Source organism: Mixophyes fleayi, chromosome 6 (assembly GCF_038048845.1).
Source record: "Mixophyes fleayi isolate aMixFle1 chromosome 6, aMixFle1.hap1, whole genome shotgun sequence".
Taxonomy (NCBI): Eukaryota; Metazoa; Chordata; class Amphibia; order Anura; family Limnodynastidae; genus Mixophyes; species Mixophyes fleayi.
In genome coordinates this window covers 194,473,793-194,491,700 of record NC_134407.1, presented here as the reverse complement: position 1 = coordinate 194,491,700, position 17,908 = coordinate 194,473,793, and the positions used below count along the sequence as shown (strand labels likewise).

Sequence of the window (17,908 nt, the reverse complement as noted above, 5' to 3'; positions counted from 1 at the left end):
AGTTTACCAGAGAGCTTTTGAAAAGGAGATGATGATTTGTAGGGTAGCTACAAAAATGATACCAACTTAAAAGGTACTTAACTTGATATTTAAATTAAAAAAACAACTAATATTCTATGTTTGATGGCTGTTTTAAATGTCAATGTCATGTTGATGGTATGCATTATATAAGTCACATTTCCCTATGTATTCCCCCTCCATAGAGACCAGGGGACACAAACTACTGGTGTAATGTAAGCTATATTAGCACTGAAGCTGTGTAAAGAACAATGTCTCTCCTGCAGTAAGGCCCCAGTGTTTGCACACATGTCTCCTAGCACTTCTCACCCTCACAAAGTCCTCAATGAACTTGGCCACATTTCCCTGTTGTCACATACGGGCACTCGGCGACCAATCAGACAAGTTCAGGCCACGGAGCCCTACGTTCAAACTCTCCAGCGAGGACCAACCAGCGGCTCCCCGGTCCATTCGGCTTCTCCCCGCCAATCAGCGGCCGGCATGACTGTCTCTGCGCTCGTCAACACAAAGACCCAGCCAATTAACACGGTCCAAAACATCAAGGTGGGCGGGGGGCAACCGTAGGGTGCGCGCCTCCGCCAATCACAGAGCGCAGAAACCCAAAACAAGGCGACGGGCCAATCCGCACGCGGCTCACGGAGTGCGGTGACGTAGAGTGGCAGCTCCGTCGGCTAATGAGAGGTCACGGTGCAGAGCCAAAGCCCGCCTTACAGTGGGTGACGCGCTGGGTGCTGTGGTGGAGGAGGACATAGCGAGGCGGCCGGGTGGGGAGCGAGGAGCGGGGCCCGGGGATGTCGGTAAATATGGAGGAACTGCGGCACCAGGTGATGATTAACCAGTTCGTGCTGGCGGCGGGGTGCGCGGCGGACCAGGCCAAGCAGCTACTGCAGGCGGCACACTGGCAGTTCGAGGTGAGACAGCGCACACTCTGTTTATACACAGGGCGTGTGTACACACACAGCACGCTGCTGGCTGCACACTCCAAGTACTCGGTGTCTGCTCCCAGCTATCCCTGTGTGTAGTCAGCAGCAGAGCCTGATGTCACTGTGTGTGTGTGTGTGTATATATATATATATATATATATATATATATATATATATATATATATATATATATCCCTATCCCTATCTGCTCCCAGCTATCCCTGTCTGCAGGCAGCAGCAGACCCTGATGTCCCTTGTGTGTGTATGTGTGTATATATATAGTATGTGTGTGTGTGTGATCTACAATCACACTGTACATGTGACATGCTAGATATCCTGAACCCGTGAGCTCAATACAAGTAGTTCCTTATTTCTATGCATCCAAGAGAGCAAGACTGTGTGTGTGTATATATATATATATATATATATATATATATATATATATATATATATTCACACTCGCCCCCTCTTTTGCACACAGCAACTCACATTACAGCCTTGGTGGCAGTATAAAGTGGTTGGCAAAGCACTGGTAAATTTACTTCTTACTGCTCAGTTATGTAGAAAGAGAATGTACCTGATGATGAACAGGGGTGATGTGTTTTTTTTTTCTGTTTTTGTTTTGTTTATTTCTAACCTGTACCAGCTTAGGAGCAGAGTACCACCGTAATGTACATGGCGTGGATGTTGCCCTAGTGGTCATGCTGACATTGGCTAAAATGTATATGTATAGTTTTCTGCAGAAAAAAAATGACATCGTTAGTTTTTGTTGAATGTTAAAAATGATTGATTTGTTGGGATGAAGTGCAGACAATTTTTTTTTTTAGTTATTTGTACATATAATACAATTATAGGAGTGAAACCAATGATGGAGATAAAGGCCTGTGCTTCCTGTTCTTGAATGGGTAGATGAATAAACTATACCCAGATCTTAAAACTATAGTTGAACACTTGTTTTTGCTGTGTTTTTCTCAGTGTTAACCCCTGCCCCCCCCTGGAAAAAAACCAAAGACCACACAGATTATTATTATGCAGTAACATGTTCTGAAGTCCTGCTGGTGTGTATCTTATGGTCTGTAATATTTGGGTATAGTATACATTTACACAATGCATTGTTTCTTTTTTTTACAGTGTATTTGTGAAAGTACCCGTTCCTTTGTAGCCTGAATAACAATATATGTGGTTATGACAAGTTAGATGTGCACTTGAGTGTTTTAATGACATGTAATAAAAAACAAATACATGTAGGTCATGTTGCATTATATAATCATCACACCAGTATTTGTATCTACTGCTTGCGCGGTTTATTTTGTGCTTACACCTTATGTTGCACATTTAACATTGTACGGTTTTGTTTAATTACCATTTCCATGCGGTTGGGGTGTCTGCTGTGCTTAATGACCCTTTGCCGACATCCTATAGAAAAGGTAGTGTTGGTATGAAGCTCATGTCTATTTATAAATGCAGTAATTGTATCTCATATGTACTTGCATGAGCTGTGAGCCTAGAATATAACCGTGCTGGGCAACTGTCAGGAGGTGTTGTTTATGGGGTGAATTCAGTGTGAAACACTGTTTTGGAATTGAGTATGTTACACAATCACATGGTCCCCTCTTACTAAACGTTTAACAGAAGATAAAGGAAATACAAATTTATACATTCTTAAGTCTCACATAATTAATGTACATACTTGTGATGCAGTACTAACAACTTAAGATTTATCCTCTCTGCCTATTATTATTATTATTATTATTATTATTATTATTATACCACAATATAAGTGATCAAAAACACAAAGCATAAACTCACTGGGGGGGGCAAATCTAAAAATGGTTTCTTGAATGAAACCATTACTGTATGTATGCAAATTTGCTTTCAGTCCTGGTCATCCACCCCCACGTAACAATGGAATGTAATATAGCTGTAGTGGAGAATGACCTGCATTATTTGTTTTAATAATTTTACCTGGGTAATAAGTATTGCAATGAGGATCATTTTACTAAAATTGCTCAAAGGTGTCTCATTGCACCAAACCAAAGCTACAACTGAGACGTTTGCTTTCAGCGTGTAATTTGCTCTAGAAGCTGATTTCAGATTTGCTGCATATTTGAATATTTGAGCAGTATTAGTAAATGTTCATTGTTATTAGCTAAGGGACTGCAGCATTGAGGCCGGCGGCTGCTCACCTGTCCGTGAGCATTTTTCTATGACGGTAGCCATGGCATTCTGAAGTGAGCTGTGTCGCTACTTTGGCCACATGTTGTCAATTTGTGTTGGAGCTTTTAATACTGTAGATGTAGGATATATGTTGTTGTGAAACAGGTGGTCCACAGATTTATTTATTTTGAAGCATGTTTGGAGTGCCTCAAAATGAGTCAGATTCCCCCCCATACCTAATTATTTTTAAGTCTAGACCTTCATTTATGTGATGTCTTGCTGGTTCCATCTTTAATTTAAAGATGGAATCTCCTTCTAAACTGTTTGTCACACAAGATAATTATATAAACATATATCCAAGAAATGTTCATATAATTGGGGGGTGGGGGGGGGGGGTCTACTGATATCCTTGTACGTTTTTATTTATTTATTTTCTTTTGTTCTGTTTACCATCCCTCTAAGGCTAGTGTCACACAGACGCTTTTTCAGCTTCAGAAGTGCAGGGGTCTAATTTTATTGCATCTGTTGAAACGCTTTGTCTGTCACTGAGGGCTGAAATGTAATGCGTTTCAATTGGAGAGCGATTTTATTGTGCGCTGTGGACATGTTCAAAACGCTGATGTCAGCGTTTAAAAAACTGCTCAAGCAATTAAAGTGCTTTTGTGGTATCTCCGTTTTACTCCTAGAAATCAATGATTGCCAGTCAGAGGTTAAACTAGGCATTTAAAAAATAAAAAAACATACTTTGTATGTAACCCATGAAATTGTCAACTTTATCCAAAACATAATCTTTATGGAGGTAAATTAAAAATAAATAAGATTTATCCTGTTATATATAGATACATAGATATGTATGTATGTTTTTTGTTTTTTTTTATTATTATTACAAATCAAATTTATATATTTATTTGAAAAACCTATTGAATTATTTTGGTTTTAAATTGCAAGTCTGTTTATAAACCCCATCCTTGCAATTTGTGTATGTGTTTTTTGTTTGTTTTTCCTTTGCACTTGTAACTATTTCAAGGCAGCCTTTTTACCTCTGTGCATTAATGTTGTTGAATATTAGACAGTGACCGTTTGATATGGAATGTGTTGAGGCTTCTGTGTCGCATGCTTCTATTGTGAAATTCCGCATTGTGGCTCTCGGGTAGTGAAAGTGTTAACCCTCTTTGTTATTGTTGTCAGTTTTGTCCCCGCCTCGTGCTGCACACACTATAGATGTACACAAACCCACTCTCTTATTAATAATTTTATTTCAATTTGGAAAAGCTGCGTAGATGTTGTTTTGCTTCTCTCACAGACTATTAATCTTATCCAAAGATGAAATTCATTGTTTATAGTAATACATGGAGTATGTGGGGGTGGGGCAGTTCTTTCTGCTATATCTGTGTAATGCATTCTGCATATGTTGCACAATAATGTAGACGGAAGACACAATGTCTGCTGCACAACGATCTATGATCATGCATATGTTCATCTGTTAAGTGCACAAATATATTTTACTGTCCTAGGAAAAGCTTATATACATGTTCAGATTTCTTTGTTTATTGAAATATTTGTTACTACAGCTTGATATTTGGGAACGGCTTGTATTCCGATGAGCATAATTTTATTTGTTTCATGTAAATACGTGTACACTTCTATGCATAAGCCGTGTGTTTTTAGTCAGGTTGTAGTGTTTAAACAATCAACACGCGGCTATGGATGCAGACAGGCAAGATTGAGTCAAACACCTCCTAGTTGCATCATTTTATCCCAGGTTTATGTATATCTCCAGTTGTGTGCATGTACATATATGTATGTACATTGATGTGCAGAATAAGGCATATATGTATGTACGTACATATATGCCTTATTTTGCACATCAATGTAATTTTCACACTTCCTGGCAAATAGTGAATGGATTAAATAATGTAAACACAGAGGTACCTGGAAATCATAAATGCATGCGTGTGAAGTCCATAAACTGAAATGCGTTTTGCTTTTAAAAAAAGAACACAATTTCTGTAATTTCTGTATTTGCTTTTTAAAAGCTTTTCTATGAGGTTATATTTTTAATGCTCCCTTGAAAGCAACCGTCATTATGTTGTCTGAGTTGTTTGGCAAAGCTGGGGACCTGGCCGTTCATGATGTCACTGCCTAGCCACAAAACAATCTGGGTTAATGGCTCTTCTAGAACACCAGAGGTGTGAGTGTTTTGTTTACTGATCTGCCATCTCCTCTCAAAAACAGCTTGTATGTTTACTCTGTGCGGTGGCCTTTGTACTTGTCACTTTCACATGTGAAAGGTTCTATATGCACGCCCCTCTGGTATGTTAGAGGGTGGTATACAGAGGAATTTGAGCTTTTGAATTTTGGCTGTTTTGAAAAGGTTTGTCCCACATGATCTGATCCACCTTATATATTTTTTTTTTCTGTGTATTTAGACAGCTCTCAGCACCTTTTTCCAGGAATCCAACGTACCCAGTGCTCAGCATCACCCGCACATGGTGAGTATGATTGTTTTATTGTTCATGAGACCTTTTTGTTTTTGTTTGCTCACAATAGGTAGCATTGGTAGGATGTTATAACTCATTGAAGGGTTAACATGGCCCCTTGAGTGCATGTTTCTGTGCTAGCTGGCCCTGCTGACAGGAATGAGTAACGCAGATCAGTGAGTGATTTCAGTGTCCTCCAATGCATGTAAACACAGCAGGCGTTGTGTATGTAACCACAACAGCAAAATGGCCTCCAGGAAAGAGAGAGCTGCTCAAGGGGCGGACAGCTGAACACTTTGAGTATTTTTAGTAATGCGTTTCTAGTTCTGCATATGTATACGTTCACTGAAAACAGTGGTAAAAGTATTTCCGATCATACACTTTCTGCAGAATGTAAATGTTCCTGCTCATTAAATGATATATAATCACTATACAATGTATATGCATGTACCCCAGAATAAATGGCACTTTCCACATGTATGGCCATAGAGGCTTTTTTTGTTCCCTTTCCATTTAAAACTGCAGTTCCATTATTAATGTTTTTCTATCTCCTGCCCAATTAAAGGTAACTAATGACATTAGAAAGCATTTCTGTAACAAATTGCTAGTGTGACACACGCAATTTGTGGTTTGCTATCGAGTTAGGAAACATTAATTCTCAGTGGCAGGACAGCAGCCCTCTCCGATTGGTTAATGCTGGGAAGCAGGACCTACTAGTTACAATATAATCCTATCTCTAGATCAGTGGGATCGATCCTCAGAAGCCATATATGCCATAAGAATATATTTCTTTGAATAGATTTATTACACTATCATATTAAATCTGGAGCCAGGCTTGAACAAAAACTGGATCCGTATAGCGCATTTTATATGCTATTAAAATACACTGGTCACCCGCACACTGTGTATTGATGAGATTGCAGCTTATTCATTTGAGTGACATCACTGTGATGTGAATTGGTAAGGTGCGTTTTCTATTAAAAGCAAATAAATCGGCAGCAACATAATTTTCTTTATACTGTAGAGTGGTACTGAAACATTAGACTCTAAAGCCGTTCCTAGGGAATTGGTAGTCTGCCTATGTTTTTTAAAAAGACCCCAATTGGCTGATTCACAGTGCAATCTATACATTAACAACTTAAATGTTTTAGTGTAATGGGGTACATGCTCTGTTCATATTTAAGCAAATTATTTTTCAACCACAACATAGAGGCATTAATTCAGTCCTAAGGTGACCATGAATTTGATGTTGAATCTTTATTTTTACCAATAAAATAATTGTAGAGGGAGCAGCCAAAGGGTGTTTTGTCCATTCAAAGTGACCTAATCCATTCCACCTATCGCTCTGTTGCCAAATGAAATGGCAATTTCTGTAATATATAACAAAATTACCGATATTCTTCCTCTCTCAAACATTATGGGCTATCTGACATTTCAAGCTGTTAATATGTACTAATCTGTATATATCTCATATTTATAAAGTGCCATTGATAACCAACCTGCAGGAAGGAGCCATTAAAAACGAAAGGACTTTCTTGAACAAATGGCTGCCATGTTATATAGTTAGTCTCTGATGTACTATTCAACAAAATAGTCAATTCCATTATCAGATATACTGATAATAAACAGTCGTGCAATCACTGCTGTATGACTTTTATACAAGTTGAAAAGAATCTAACATTAAAAGAGAGCCTAATTGCAATATACTGCTTTATAAACGCACACATGCCGTTCTATGGACAACCAGCTCCAGAATGGTCTCTTCCTTGTTCTTCCTGCTCTTTGCTGTAGGGATTGGGGGTTTTCTTGTGGGCTGAAGAATTTGACACTTGCATGTGTTTGCTCGTTTGTCTTATGTCAAACTTGTTATATTAACTAAGCAGGATACATGATTATAGGGTATTAGATGGTAAACCTTGGTTTCTACTGTTATTTATTTTTATGTATTCTTTGCTGTTATATTAAGTTGTAGAATAATGTTTTTTTTTTTTTTTTTAAATATTCCCATTATGTTCGTTTTGCGTGGCGTTAATGAATCGGGCCCTTTAGGTGGTGGTACTGAGGGTGAGAAAAGACAGAGATTCATCAAGTTCAACTTTTGTGTAAATTCTGGATGTGTTAATTATTTGGATGAATGACTTGCTAGTTTGTCCATACTATGGCTCAATCACCCTGCCTAATTAGCTCATTATGACCATTCCTTGTAAGAAAGACATACACATTTTTAAATCCATCCCATTATTCTGCCTTAATTTCTTCCTTTGGCAGTGAATTCTAGTGTAACTATCCTGACAATGACCTATCCTTTTCTGTGCTGGCAGTGAACATGTTGTTTCCCATGTCTGTATTCCCCCTGGTCACCTGTAGAATCCCGTGTGTGTGAGAGATGAGCTCATCTGGCAAACCTTTGTACTGCCCTTGAATATATTTTGTAGACATTAGTCTTTCTTATACACCATGTTCAACATGTTAACAAATGACTTGTACAATACTAAAATTACATTTATTACTTTTTATGAATCCAATGATTGTCATGCAGCTTCTGTAAGTTCTTCTAAAATACTGGGTTTGTTATAGTTTTATGTAAGATAAATTGTAAAACGAAAATACTAGCGGACGAAAAAGTATTGTATCCTGACTCCATTATAGGATACTTAACCTCTTCCCACATCTTTATGGAAGTGTATTGGTGGGTTCTGATACATAATATTGTGAATGCAGTCATTTGAGTTACTGTGACATCACTTCTCCTGTGAATTAATCAACCAATACACACAGAGCATTTGTCAAGTCATCCAATGTATTTCCAAACGTGCAACCTGCTTCTGTGGAGTGAGAGAATATTGTGCACATATTTAGGTAAGTATAAGTACACCAGCTGTTCTGTGCTTTATATTAATAATTTATCTTGATAGTGTTTTTTTTTTGTCTTTTTCATTTATCTATGGAACACACACACACTAGCAATATAAAATATTAATATACAACAAAGGATGTATATTAAACCACTGCATAAAATGTTCTTTTAGCAGGTATTAAGGTAACAGAACTAGTGTGCTGTGATTGTTTTTTCAGGTTATTGTAAAGATATCCTGATTATTGCTGTAGGAAAGTTTTTATGTTTATTGATGTTATAAGCAAGAGACATTTTCAAACAGGAAACATAGAAAGTGTTGTAAAGTACACGGGCCTCCCTGGCAAAGGCAAAAAAAACATTTTAAGAAATAACTTTAAAAGTGTAGCCTGTGTTTGTGCTCCTGTTATCTACAGTGGTTGGATATCATTTTTGTACCTGTGTTTTAAAAACAGGAAGAAGTTGTGACTCTAAGGCGTTCGGGAAATGGTATTTTGAGGAGATTCTTACATTTTTGTTAACTCATTTCCTGCTGTAGGGAAGGGCCGGCAGCACGTGCTTTAAAGTTAAAAACAGTTTGGCCTGAAAATCAAGTCATGATTGTTTATGTCTGATAAGAAATGGAAGTGGCAGTCTGATCACAGCCTCCGGTGTCCGTATAAGTGACCTTTGCTCCTCCTTGTGTTTACACATTGTGTAAATGTCCTTTGCTCCCAACAGCCTCTGAATATAAGTGATTAATATAGTCACTCTTATCCCCAAAGTGTACAACTGCTAGTGACCTCTCCAAAAAGAAAATACACTCTTTGGAGAACAACATGACAAACAAGAACAGCCCGTTTAGCTGTAATTCTTCTCCATTGCTGCAGGTACTATAGAGATATTAGTTTTGATTCAGTTTGACATCTTGTAACGTTTTATATGTTAAATGTCCCACCTACTCTTACATAGGAACAATGTGTGAGCAAGCCATTCTTAAATATTTTAATGTCCGAGTTCAGATGTTTATATTTATGTCTAAATAGTAATTGGTAGCACTTTTACTTACAGCCATTCTGCATAGCGGTGGTCTAACCATAAATAAAATAGAGACATCATAGAATTTATTGAATAGTACAGAAATGAACATGACAGATATACTATAAAACGGCATGGCTGATAAATCGGCAGTAGATAGCCAACAGTCACAAATTATTGCACATTGTATAAACAGCGAATACAGGAGATATTAACTTTCAGCAAATATGGACACGTCTGGATTAAATCTTGTTGCAGTAGCCTGGTACAGCAGCAATGAATACCGCAAACTGTACACAGAAAATGCTTCACAAAACTCCATGCTCTACATCCACCAAAAGTACTTTTTCAATATAAAGATTGAAAATGACTGGGTAATATACTGGTCCCTGGTAAAAGACTGATAATTTTTAGCCCGGTCTAATGTGTTCCGTTTTTATAACTTCGTTTTGTCATCTTTTATTCGACCAATCCTCTGCCCACTTCCGTTCTTCTTCTTTTTTTTTTTCTTTCTGATTTAGTGTTTTCTTTTGTATCTGACTCCTATGCGGAACAGTATTCAACGCTTTTTCAAAGTCCATAGATACCACTTGCTTGGTCAGGGTACAGCTTGAAGTTTACCACCTCCTAATAACGGGTCATATTTCTAAGGCATGAAGTGGTGTTCATGAGCCCATGCTGACAATTATCAAATGGTTTTCTCCAATATATTTCAGAATGCTGCCCTTCAGATTGACCAATGACAGTCTATAATTCCCTTGTTCAGATTTTATTCCCTTTTTAAAGGGACCCAGTTATGAAGGAGACCGTCAATATAAATAATAGTGGTCTATCAATTACTGAACATGGTTCCTCTAGCATACATAGGTGATACCAACTATCTAGTAGTTTATGGGGGAGATTCATTTCTGCGCAAGGTGTTTCCAGAGCGTCCATGGAGACAGCTCGCGCCGATGTTATGTAACTTTCCTTGCACTCCTGTAGAGGTGCGAGGGGAAAATTAGCGGAGATTCCTTCCGTAATTGCTAACGAGTAGCGCAGTGCGATGTCCACGCTCCACATGGCCAGCAACTGAATCTCCCCCTGTCTGTCTTAATCTCGTTTAACTATTACGGTCTTAAAGAACTAACATTTGTTGGGGTGCACAGGTTAGTCCTACACAACCTATTTCCTGCTATATTTCCTCATTTGTGAATATGGATGAAAAAGTCTTAAAAAGATCAGCATTTTCATCTGATAGTCTACTGTTTCTTCTAGTTTATATCATTTAGTGGTCTAATAACTTTTCTTGTGATTTATGTACTTGAATAACATTTTGGGACTAGATATCAATTTTTGCTACCCTATTTTTTATTTTATTTTTTATTTACCTACTTTGCTACATTATTTGCTTTTTATATAGTGAATTTTCAGTCCCTTCCCTTTTAAAAAATGTAAATGTTTTTGTGCGTGTTTTCTTTGTCGTCACATCGTATATTTTCTTATTTAACCGCATTGGTTAACTTATTCGTAGAGATGTTGTTGCCATCTCATATTTCATTTGCAACAGTATTTATTTTAATTTTGCCCACTTCCTATTTGTCCCCTGTGCTATGTTTAAGAGTACATTTCTCTTTCAGCTTCTTCTGTTCTGTTAGATTCCAACAAGTCCAGCAGAGAACCCCCTTCTACTACTTGTTATATATATGTGTGTGTATATGTGTGTATATATATATATATATATATATATATATATATATATATATATATATATATATTCAGAACAATTAGATTCATTTCTGCACCCCAAATGTTGTCTGCATTGTTAAAAATCACCTAAGAACAAAACATTTTTTCTTTTCTCCTTTCTTTTTGTAATAAAAATGAATGAATTCATCAAGCCAAACCTTTGTTGTACCCATATTGTTGTTTATTATATATTTACTATAATCTCTTGTAACCCCTCTTTTCCTGTCTGCCTTGCCCCCCCCCCCCCTCCCCCACACACTTTCTGGTCTAAAATCTCAGCCAGCCCTCCAATCCTCTGCTCTCCTGCACCCTCCCGAGATGCAGCCTTTCCTTACTGCAAAACCCAACCCAAAAAACCCAACTTCTGAATCACTAACCTCTCAGCTCCGGCTGTAGTATTTTAGAAAATACTACCAAGGAGGGACCTTGCCTTAAATTTGTAGTCAGATTCCTTCAATTGATTTTTTGTTTTTGGTCTGTCCATTTTCTTATGTCATTGGTACCATTTATTGAATCCACCAAATGAATAGCTCCGTAATTATGCTGAGGGACATTGTGAATGATGCAGGGCAGGATTAGTCACAATAGCTGTGTTTCCTTTACATTGTTTACCACTTTTACAATGCTGCGTGGACTGATTGCTTCAAAGAAAAATCAGAATCATACCCTTGATTCAACATTTCAGTAATAAACAGCCAGCAAAAGATTAAATGAATAGACAATGGAGACGTGTGTGTAATTCTAACATGCCATATATTATTACAGCCTGGTTATCTGTAAAGTTACTCAGAAAACGGCATTTTTCTGTTGTTAAGGTATCTGAAGTGAAAGCCAGGTCCTGAATGTAGGACTGCCATCCGATCTGGAGTTTTACCTTTTTATTTCCATATTTATTAAGTTTTATGTCCTCCCTTTCCTGTGTCCTGTACGAAATGCTGTTTGCCGTAACATGCACATGAGTGGAGTCCTTGGGCATCATTCTCCTAGTGTACAGAGAGAGAACCCAGACACATGACTATGGAGCCTGTGGAACGTGTAGAAAAATATGTTTCGTGTTTTAAGACAAAGGTAATTGTAAAGATAAAAATTGTCTTTAACAGGGCATAATTTATGGAGTGGATTTCCATGCTTATAAAGGATATTGCAGCTTCGTGGTCACTACAAAGTACAGTTCCCACAGCAGACTTTTTGCCTAACTTTTAAGCTGCTGATCCTCCTTAACCACGTATCCTAAAATGTTGTTGGTGGGTTTTGTGTTCTGTTTAATCTGTTTGCTTTGTAATACCAACACTTCAAGAGTTAATTATGTCTCTACCCTCTGTATTTCAGATGTGTACACCGAGTAACACCCCAGCCACTCCGCCCAACTTCCCTGATGCTCTGGCCATGTTTTCTAAGCTGCGGACCTCTGAGAGCTTGCAGAACAGTAGTCCAGCCGCCTCCAATGCCTGTTCTCCGCCTGGCAACTTCAACCCATACTGGGCCTCCTCACCTCCCAGCCAACAGCCTGTTTGGCTTCCTCCAGCCTCACCCACCACACACCTCCATCATCACCACCATCATCCACAACCAGCATGGCCCCCCAACTCCCAGCCTGCGGGGGGCCCCCAGAAAGCCATGACTGCCATGGATGGGCAGAGATAAAACTGGGCATGAGCGCACTGAGGAGGGGAGGAGGCCGTGACGTGTGGCTCCCTTCTCTTTGCTGTCCTAATGAGTTTTATGAACTGACTTTTTTTTTTTGTTTTGTTTTTTTCCAGTCTGTTTTTATTTTATAAATATGAGGTTCTGATATTTCTTCAAGAACAGAGAAAGTAGAAGGAGGAGTAATAAATGTGAGCTCCTCCACATCCTTTTAATATATAAGTATAATATATAAAGATTTGAATTTATGTGAGGTGCTGGAGGAGGGGCATGGAGCATGTAAAGACACGCTAAGTACATAGCTTGGTCTCAGTCTAGAAAGGACACCTTTACCTGTTTAACAGATGGAAAGAAGCCCAAGTGATTGTCCCTCCTGCCCACCACTCTTCCTCTGTCTGTATTAGAACAGAATATTTTAACCCAGTCTTTTGAAATTATGTAGAACCACGTTGTGTTCATCTGTTCATTGCTGGATGTTCATGAGGGAGCGAGAGCCTAGCTGGATCAGGGGATTTACTATGAGCTTGGCTGTGACTATTCGAATGGGAGGCGTTTACGGATAGACGGACAAACTATGAGGATGAACCGGCGTCTACCGTATCCTGCATCAGAGCAATACCAGCTTCACCAATACCTGAATTTGTTACCCTCTTACAATACCTCAACTTGGCACTTCTGGAATGACTGTCACATGGAATAAAGAGCAAATCACTACAGTAGTATTTCATATCCATTTTTTTGTAGGTGGTGTTGGAAAGACCGTGGTTTCCATATTTAATATGAAGGATGAATGGAACTGTACGTGAAGCCATGTCTAGATGTGGGAGAACCACATCTTCAAGTTGTCACCTTTTTTTTTTTTTTTATATGTCTCTTAAAAAAGACAACATTCAGTGGATATCCGAGACCTTTTTCACCACTTTTGCTTCCATGCACACCTGGGAGCAAAATAAATAAATTGTGCTTCTCCCAGAGCAAAAAAAACCAACACAAACAAACCACCAGATGACATACGTGGCAACAATTATTGTCTGACCCAATATGTATAATGCCCGTCTGTGGTTACAGTACACTTTGTGTGCTGGCACAATATTGTGAGCATATAAACGCCAGCCACACAAATAAAAGAAACATTAAAGGGAGCTCATTCACCAAAAAGGTGTTCACTTAATAGCGTTTATAGGGGGAGTATGAGAAAATTATTCTAATTATGTTTTGGTTACGTTATTAAATGTAACCATAATGACATAATTGAAAAGTTCAGTTTTCTGTATATTGTTGTTTGCACCGTGTCAGATCTAGGTGTTGGGTGGTGTGACATGCAATTGCTGTCAATAAAGAGGGTTTGGCAAAAAAAAAAAAAGGCATTCCATTACTGGCTAAGTATGCGGCACCACTAGATGGCGCGTGTCTTGTGACAACCTTACACTTCCAGTTTAGTATGTGTATCTGGTAATAGGTCTGGTTAAGTCTTACAGTGAGGGAAGTTGTGTTCGATTAATAATGCTGCCAGTAACATTCACAAATATATGCAAAAGTATTATAGTTCTCTGGTCATGAAAGCTAACAGCTATATTTGTGAATAAGAACATAATGCCTCTTCATACTGGTTATCAGATGTTTCACCATATTGATTCCTTCAGTGGTAAAAAAAAAAAATGGACTATTTTGTGATAATGTGGAATATCTCCTTTTGTGAATGTTGTGGCAAGTGACACAAATGTCCTGCCCAGTGTCAGTTCTGTTACCCACTGATTTGGTCATTCAGAACAAGCTCATAAAACAAGGCCCCAATCAGACTGTTCTGTGTTAAGTCTGTTTTGTGATGGTTACCAGTGTCGTGGAACGACAAGAGGACGTACTTTATAGAATAGTGAATAAATCGTGTATGTGCGATTGTGTATATAATGAATAAATAGGTAACTTTAAACAGTAACTCCACTCAAAAAAACAAAAAGCATTTGGCTTAATCACTGAAAACTCCTCTGGGTATATTTACTAAACTGCGGGTTTGAAAAAGTGGAGATGTTGCCTATAGCAACCAATCATATTCTAGTTATTTAGTACATTCTACAAAAGAACAGCTTGAATCTGGCTGCTCCACTTTTTTTTTTTTTTTTTAAGTCCATAGCTTTGTAAATATAAACCCTGATCTTTGAAAAACAACTTGCATTCAAAATTGTAAAGTTTGTGGACTGAAGTTTCTGTGTTTTGGGGTACAGATGATTAGAAGTGTTAATATGCCAACAGGCAGCAGCATCATCCATGTCTGGCTCTTACATAATTGATCTTGGTTAACCTTTTTTGCATGGTTACTCTTTACACCCCAGCAGTGGCAATCATATTCACCAAACTGAAGGCAATTTGGTAAAGTCTCAAGTTTTTCTTGTACCAACGCTTGGCCCTGTACGTTTAAGGCCCTGTTGCCTATCCCTATAGGCTACTGCTTCACTAATATTAAGAAATCTATTTCTGAACACACGTAAATATCCTTTCCAGCTTTTATTGTTTTTATTACTTTGATATCAAGCTAACAAAACTGGAATTATTATGGCTCTTGTTAAATGAAAGGACAATATTTATCTGACAGAAGCTTTAAATTTATTTTTTTCTCTCCCTGGTCCACATCAATTGGAGAAAGTGCTGTGTGGTACTGTTGTTAATTATATCCACCTTAATCATTTTATTACCTTAGAGCAGGGGTCAGGGAACTTTTTTACCTTTTACCCCAAAATATATGTAGAAATGCCGATGTTACCCCCTTGATTAGAAATTAAGGAAATGATAATAATAATAATTAAGGAAATCATATATTATTAATTATTTGAATTCAAACCTGTATGGTATCAGGTTCAGCTTCAAAACTTCAGGCTTTGGAGAAATGATGTTGCTTCATTGTTGATACAAGAGCATCAATATTGGGGCATTTTGATGTCAGAGCAATTTGGATACAGTCTTCAGCGTCCAATCGATTTCTCTGCTTTGTTTTAATGTTCGTTAAAGTTGAAAATCCTTGTTTGCAAAGGTAGACTTGATGATGATGATGATGATGATGAAAGCTGTACAAAATGAACACATGGAAATTGATTTAAGCACCAATGTAAAACCATCCAAAGAGAGAAAAAGACACCAAAGCACCTCTAATTGAGCACCAGGTGGGGCCTGATTGTTGCGCAAGGCTCTAGTTAAGCATCTAATAATAATGCAATTGACTATAATATATACATACATATATATATATATATATATATATATATATATATATATGCCTCCATACTTTTGTTTCTGCTTCTCTTTCCTCCCTCACCTTATGTGCCAGCATAGTTTTGTTTCCCCCTTCTCTTTCCTCCCTCACTTTATGTGCCTGAATAGTTTTGTTTCCCCCTTCTCTTTCCTCCCTCACCTTATGTGCCTCCGTGTTTTTTTTTCCCGTCTCTCACTTCTCTCACCCTATATGCCTTTGTTATTTAACTTGCTTTTCTATTAACGTTCTCTCTTTTTTCTTTTCTGTTCTTCTACTCTTGTTTTCTTCTGCCTCTTCTGCCATTGCTCCTCTCTGCTCCTCACTGAAATTAGCGTCGGGCGTGATAATTCAGTGGGAGAGAGCAGGAGAGGGGACTGCTGGGAGCCGTCCCTCCGTGCGGTCATGTGATTTATTGAAAAAAAAAAAAAAAAAATTGTCATTTTTACCCCATTTGGGGTAATTTACCCCTGTTCGCCGACCACTGCCTTAGAGCAAGGGATGCTAAGGTTAAAACACATTGGAATATATTTGCCCTTAATTGGGAGGATGTTCAGAATCCCTATAGTACAATGCTTGCATTCTGTGGAGGGCACCTATGTTGTGTAGGCCTTTTGTAAGAATGTAGTACATTAACACTGAACTAATTTATGGTGTCTCTGATACACCTCATTACTAATGATCAGGTACTAGGGCCTGATTCATTAAGGATCTTAAATTAAGAAGTTTCTTATTTAGGTTTTCTGGACAAAACAATGTTACAATGCAAGGGGTGCAAATTACTTTTCTGTTTTGCACATAAGTTAAATACTACCTGTTTTTTCAACAGTCAGTATTTAACTTATGTGCAAAACAGAAAAGTAATTTGCACCCCTTGCATTGTAACATGGTTTTTTGTCCAGGAGACTTGAATAAGAAACTTCTTAATTTAAGATCCTTAATGAATCGGGCCCCTAGTTCCTAATGTATCGTTAGGTTGTATTCTGGTGAATACTCCACAGGATTGCTGTGTGTGTAGGTGACCAGAGAACTGTAAGCATTCATGCCCACTTCTGTCTGCACTGATGAATAAGATAGTGTGATGTAGTGATTGTGCAATACATTTGTGTGTGTTTACAGGCTTAGTGATTTCTTCATAACTGGATTGCACTCCCCAGGACCATATTTTGGGTAGTAAAAGCAGAGGGCAGAAACACTAATATTGTGTGTAAACTGAAAATAAACCATTTATCACAGAACACAATGTATTAATATGTCCACAAGCGCAATCCTTTTACTGCAGGTAGTTAATCAATAGCCCGTGTTGAACAAGTATCGGACTTGTTGCATTCTTTAGTCACAAAAACTTCTATCATAAGCATTTTTCAATTCTACTAATCCCAAGGGAGAATGTAGGGCCGTGACCCTGCTGAGAACAACGAACCAGGGTTTAATGTTTGGTTGTAGGTATGAAATCGGGACTGTGACAAATATTTCCGTATATCAATACAGTTGCTTAGGGCTTACCAGCAAACGGCACCTGTAATGTGTTTGGGAAAGTGGGTTCTGTTGCTACATGCCATATTTTAGGTTTATTTACTAGCAATTCGTTAATGTTACAAATATTTGTTTGAGGGGTTGTTTTTTTGGCACAGGATAATTCATATTCCAGCCATAGCCCTGTTTATATTTCTGTAAAGTCTAGTCCAGTGATGGGCAAACTCTTTCAGGAGCGGGCCAAATAAAAAAGAAAAACTTTAGGCGGGCCAATATAATTTATTAAAAAACTCCAATATAGAATACAAATGTTTTGAATGGGACGGGAGGGTGTTATATAGCAGTGTTACCTCTATAAGTGCAGCGATCG

The 17,908-nt window shown here is 38.1% G+C and overlaps 1 protein-coding gene across 2 annotated transcripts; it reads left to right on the top strand.

Annotated features, from left to right (window-relative positions):
* Nucleotides 1–728: 728 nt before the first annotated feature.
* Nucleotides 729–14,620, top strand: UBALD2 (UBA like domain containing 2). 2 transcript variants are annotated; one of them, XM_075177775.1, is made up of 3 exons: nucleotides 737–929; nucleotides 5,528–5,590; nucleotides 12,507–14,620. In XM_075177775.1, exons 1-3 carry the CDS (start codon nucleotides 810–812, stop codon nucleotides 12,819–12,821), a joined length of 498 nt encoding a protein of 165 aa, XP_075033876.1. In that variant the 5' UTR covers nucleotides 737–809; the 3' UTR covers nucleotides 12,822–14,620. The 2 variants fall into 2 exon arrangements, with proteins under 2 accessions (XP_075033877.1, XP_075033876.1); XM_075177776.1 differs by lacking the exon at nucleotides 5,528–5,590 and having other exon boundaries at nucleotides 729–929.
* Nucleotides 14,621–17,908: the final 3,288 nt, after the last annotated feature.

Coding starts and splice junctions, on each gene's coding strand:
- UBALD2 (XM_075177775.1), top strand. CDS start 810: ATGTCGGTAAATATGGAGGAACTGCGGCACCAGGTGATGATTAACCAG. Junction 930..5,527: donor CGGCACACTGGCAGTTCGAG/GTGAGACAGCGC, acceptor CTGTGTATTTAG/ACAGCTCTCAGCACCTTTTT. Junction 5,591..12,506: donor CTCAGCATCACCCGCACATG/GTGAGTATGATT, acceptor TCTGTATTTCAG/ATGTGTACACCGAGTAACAC.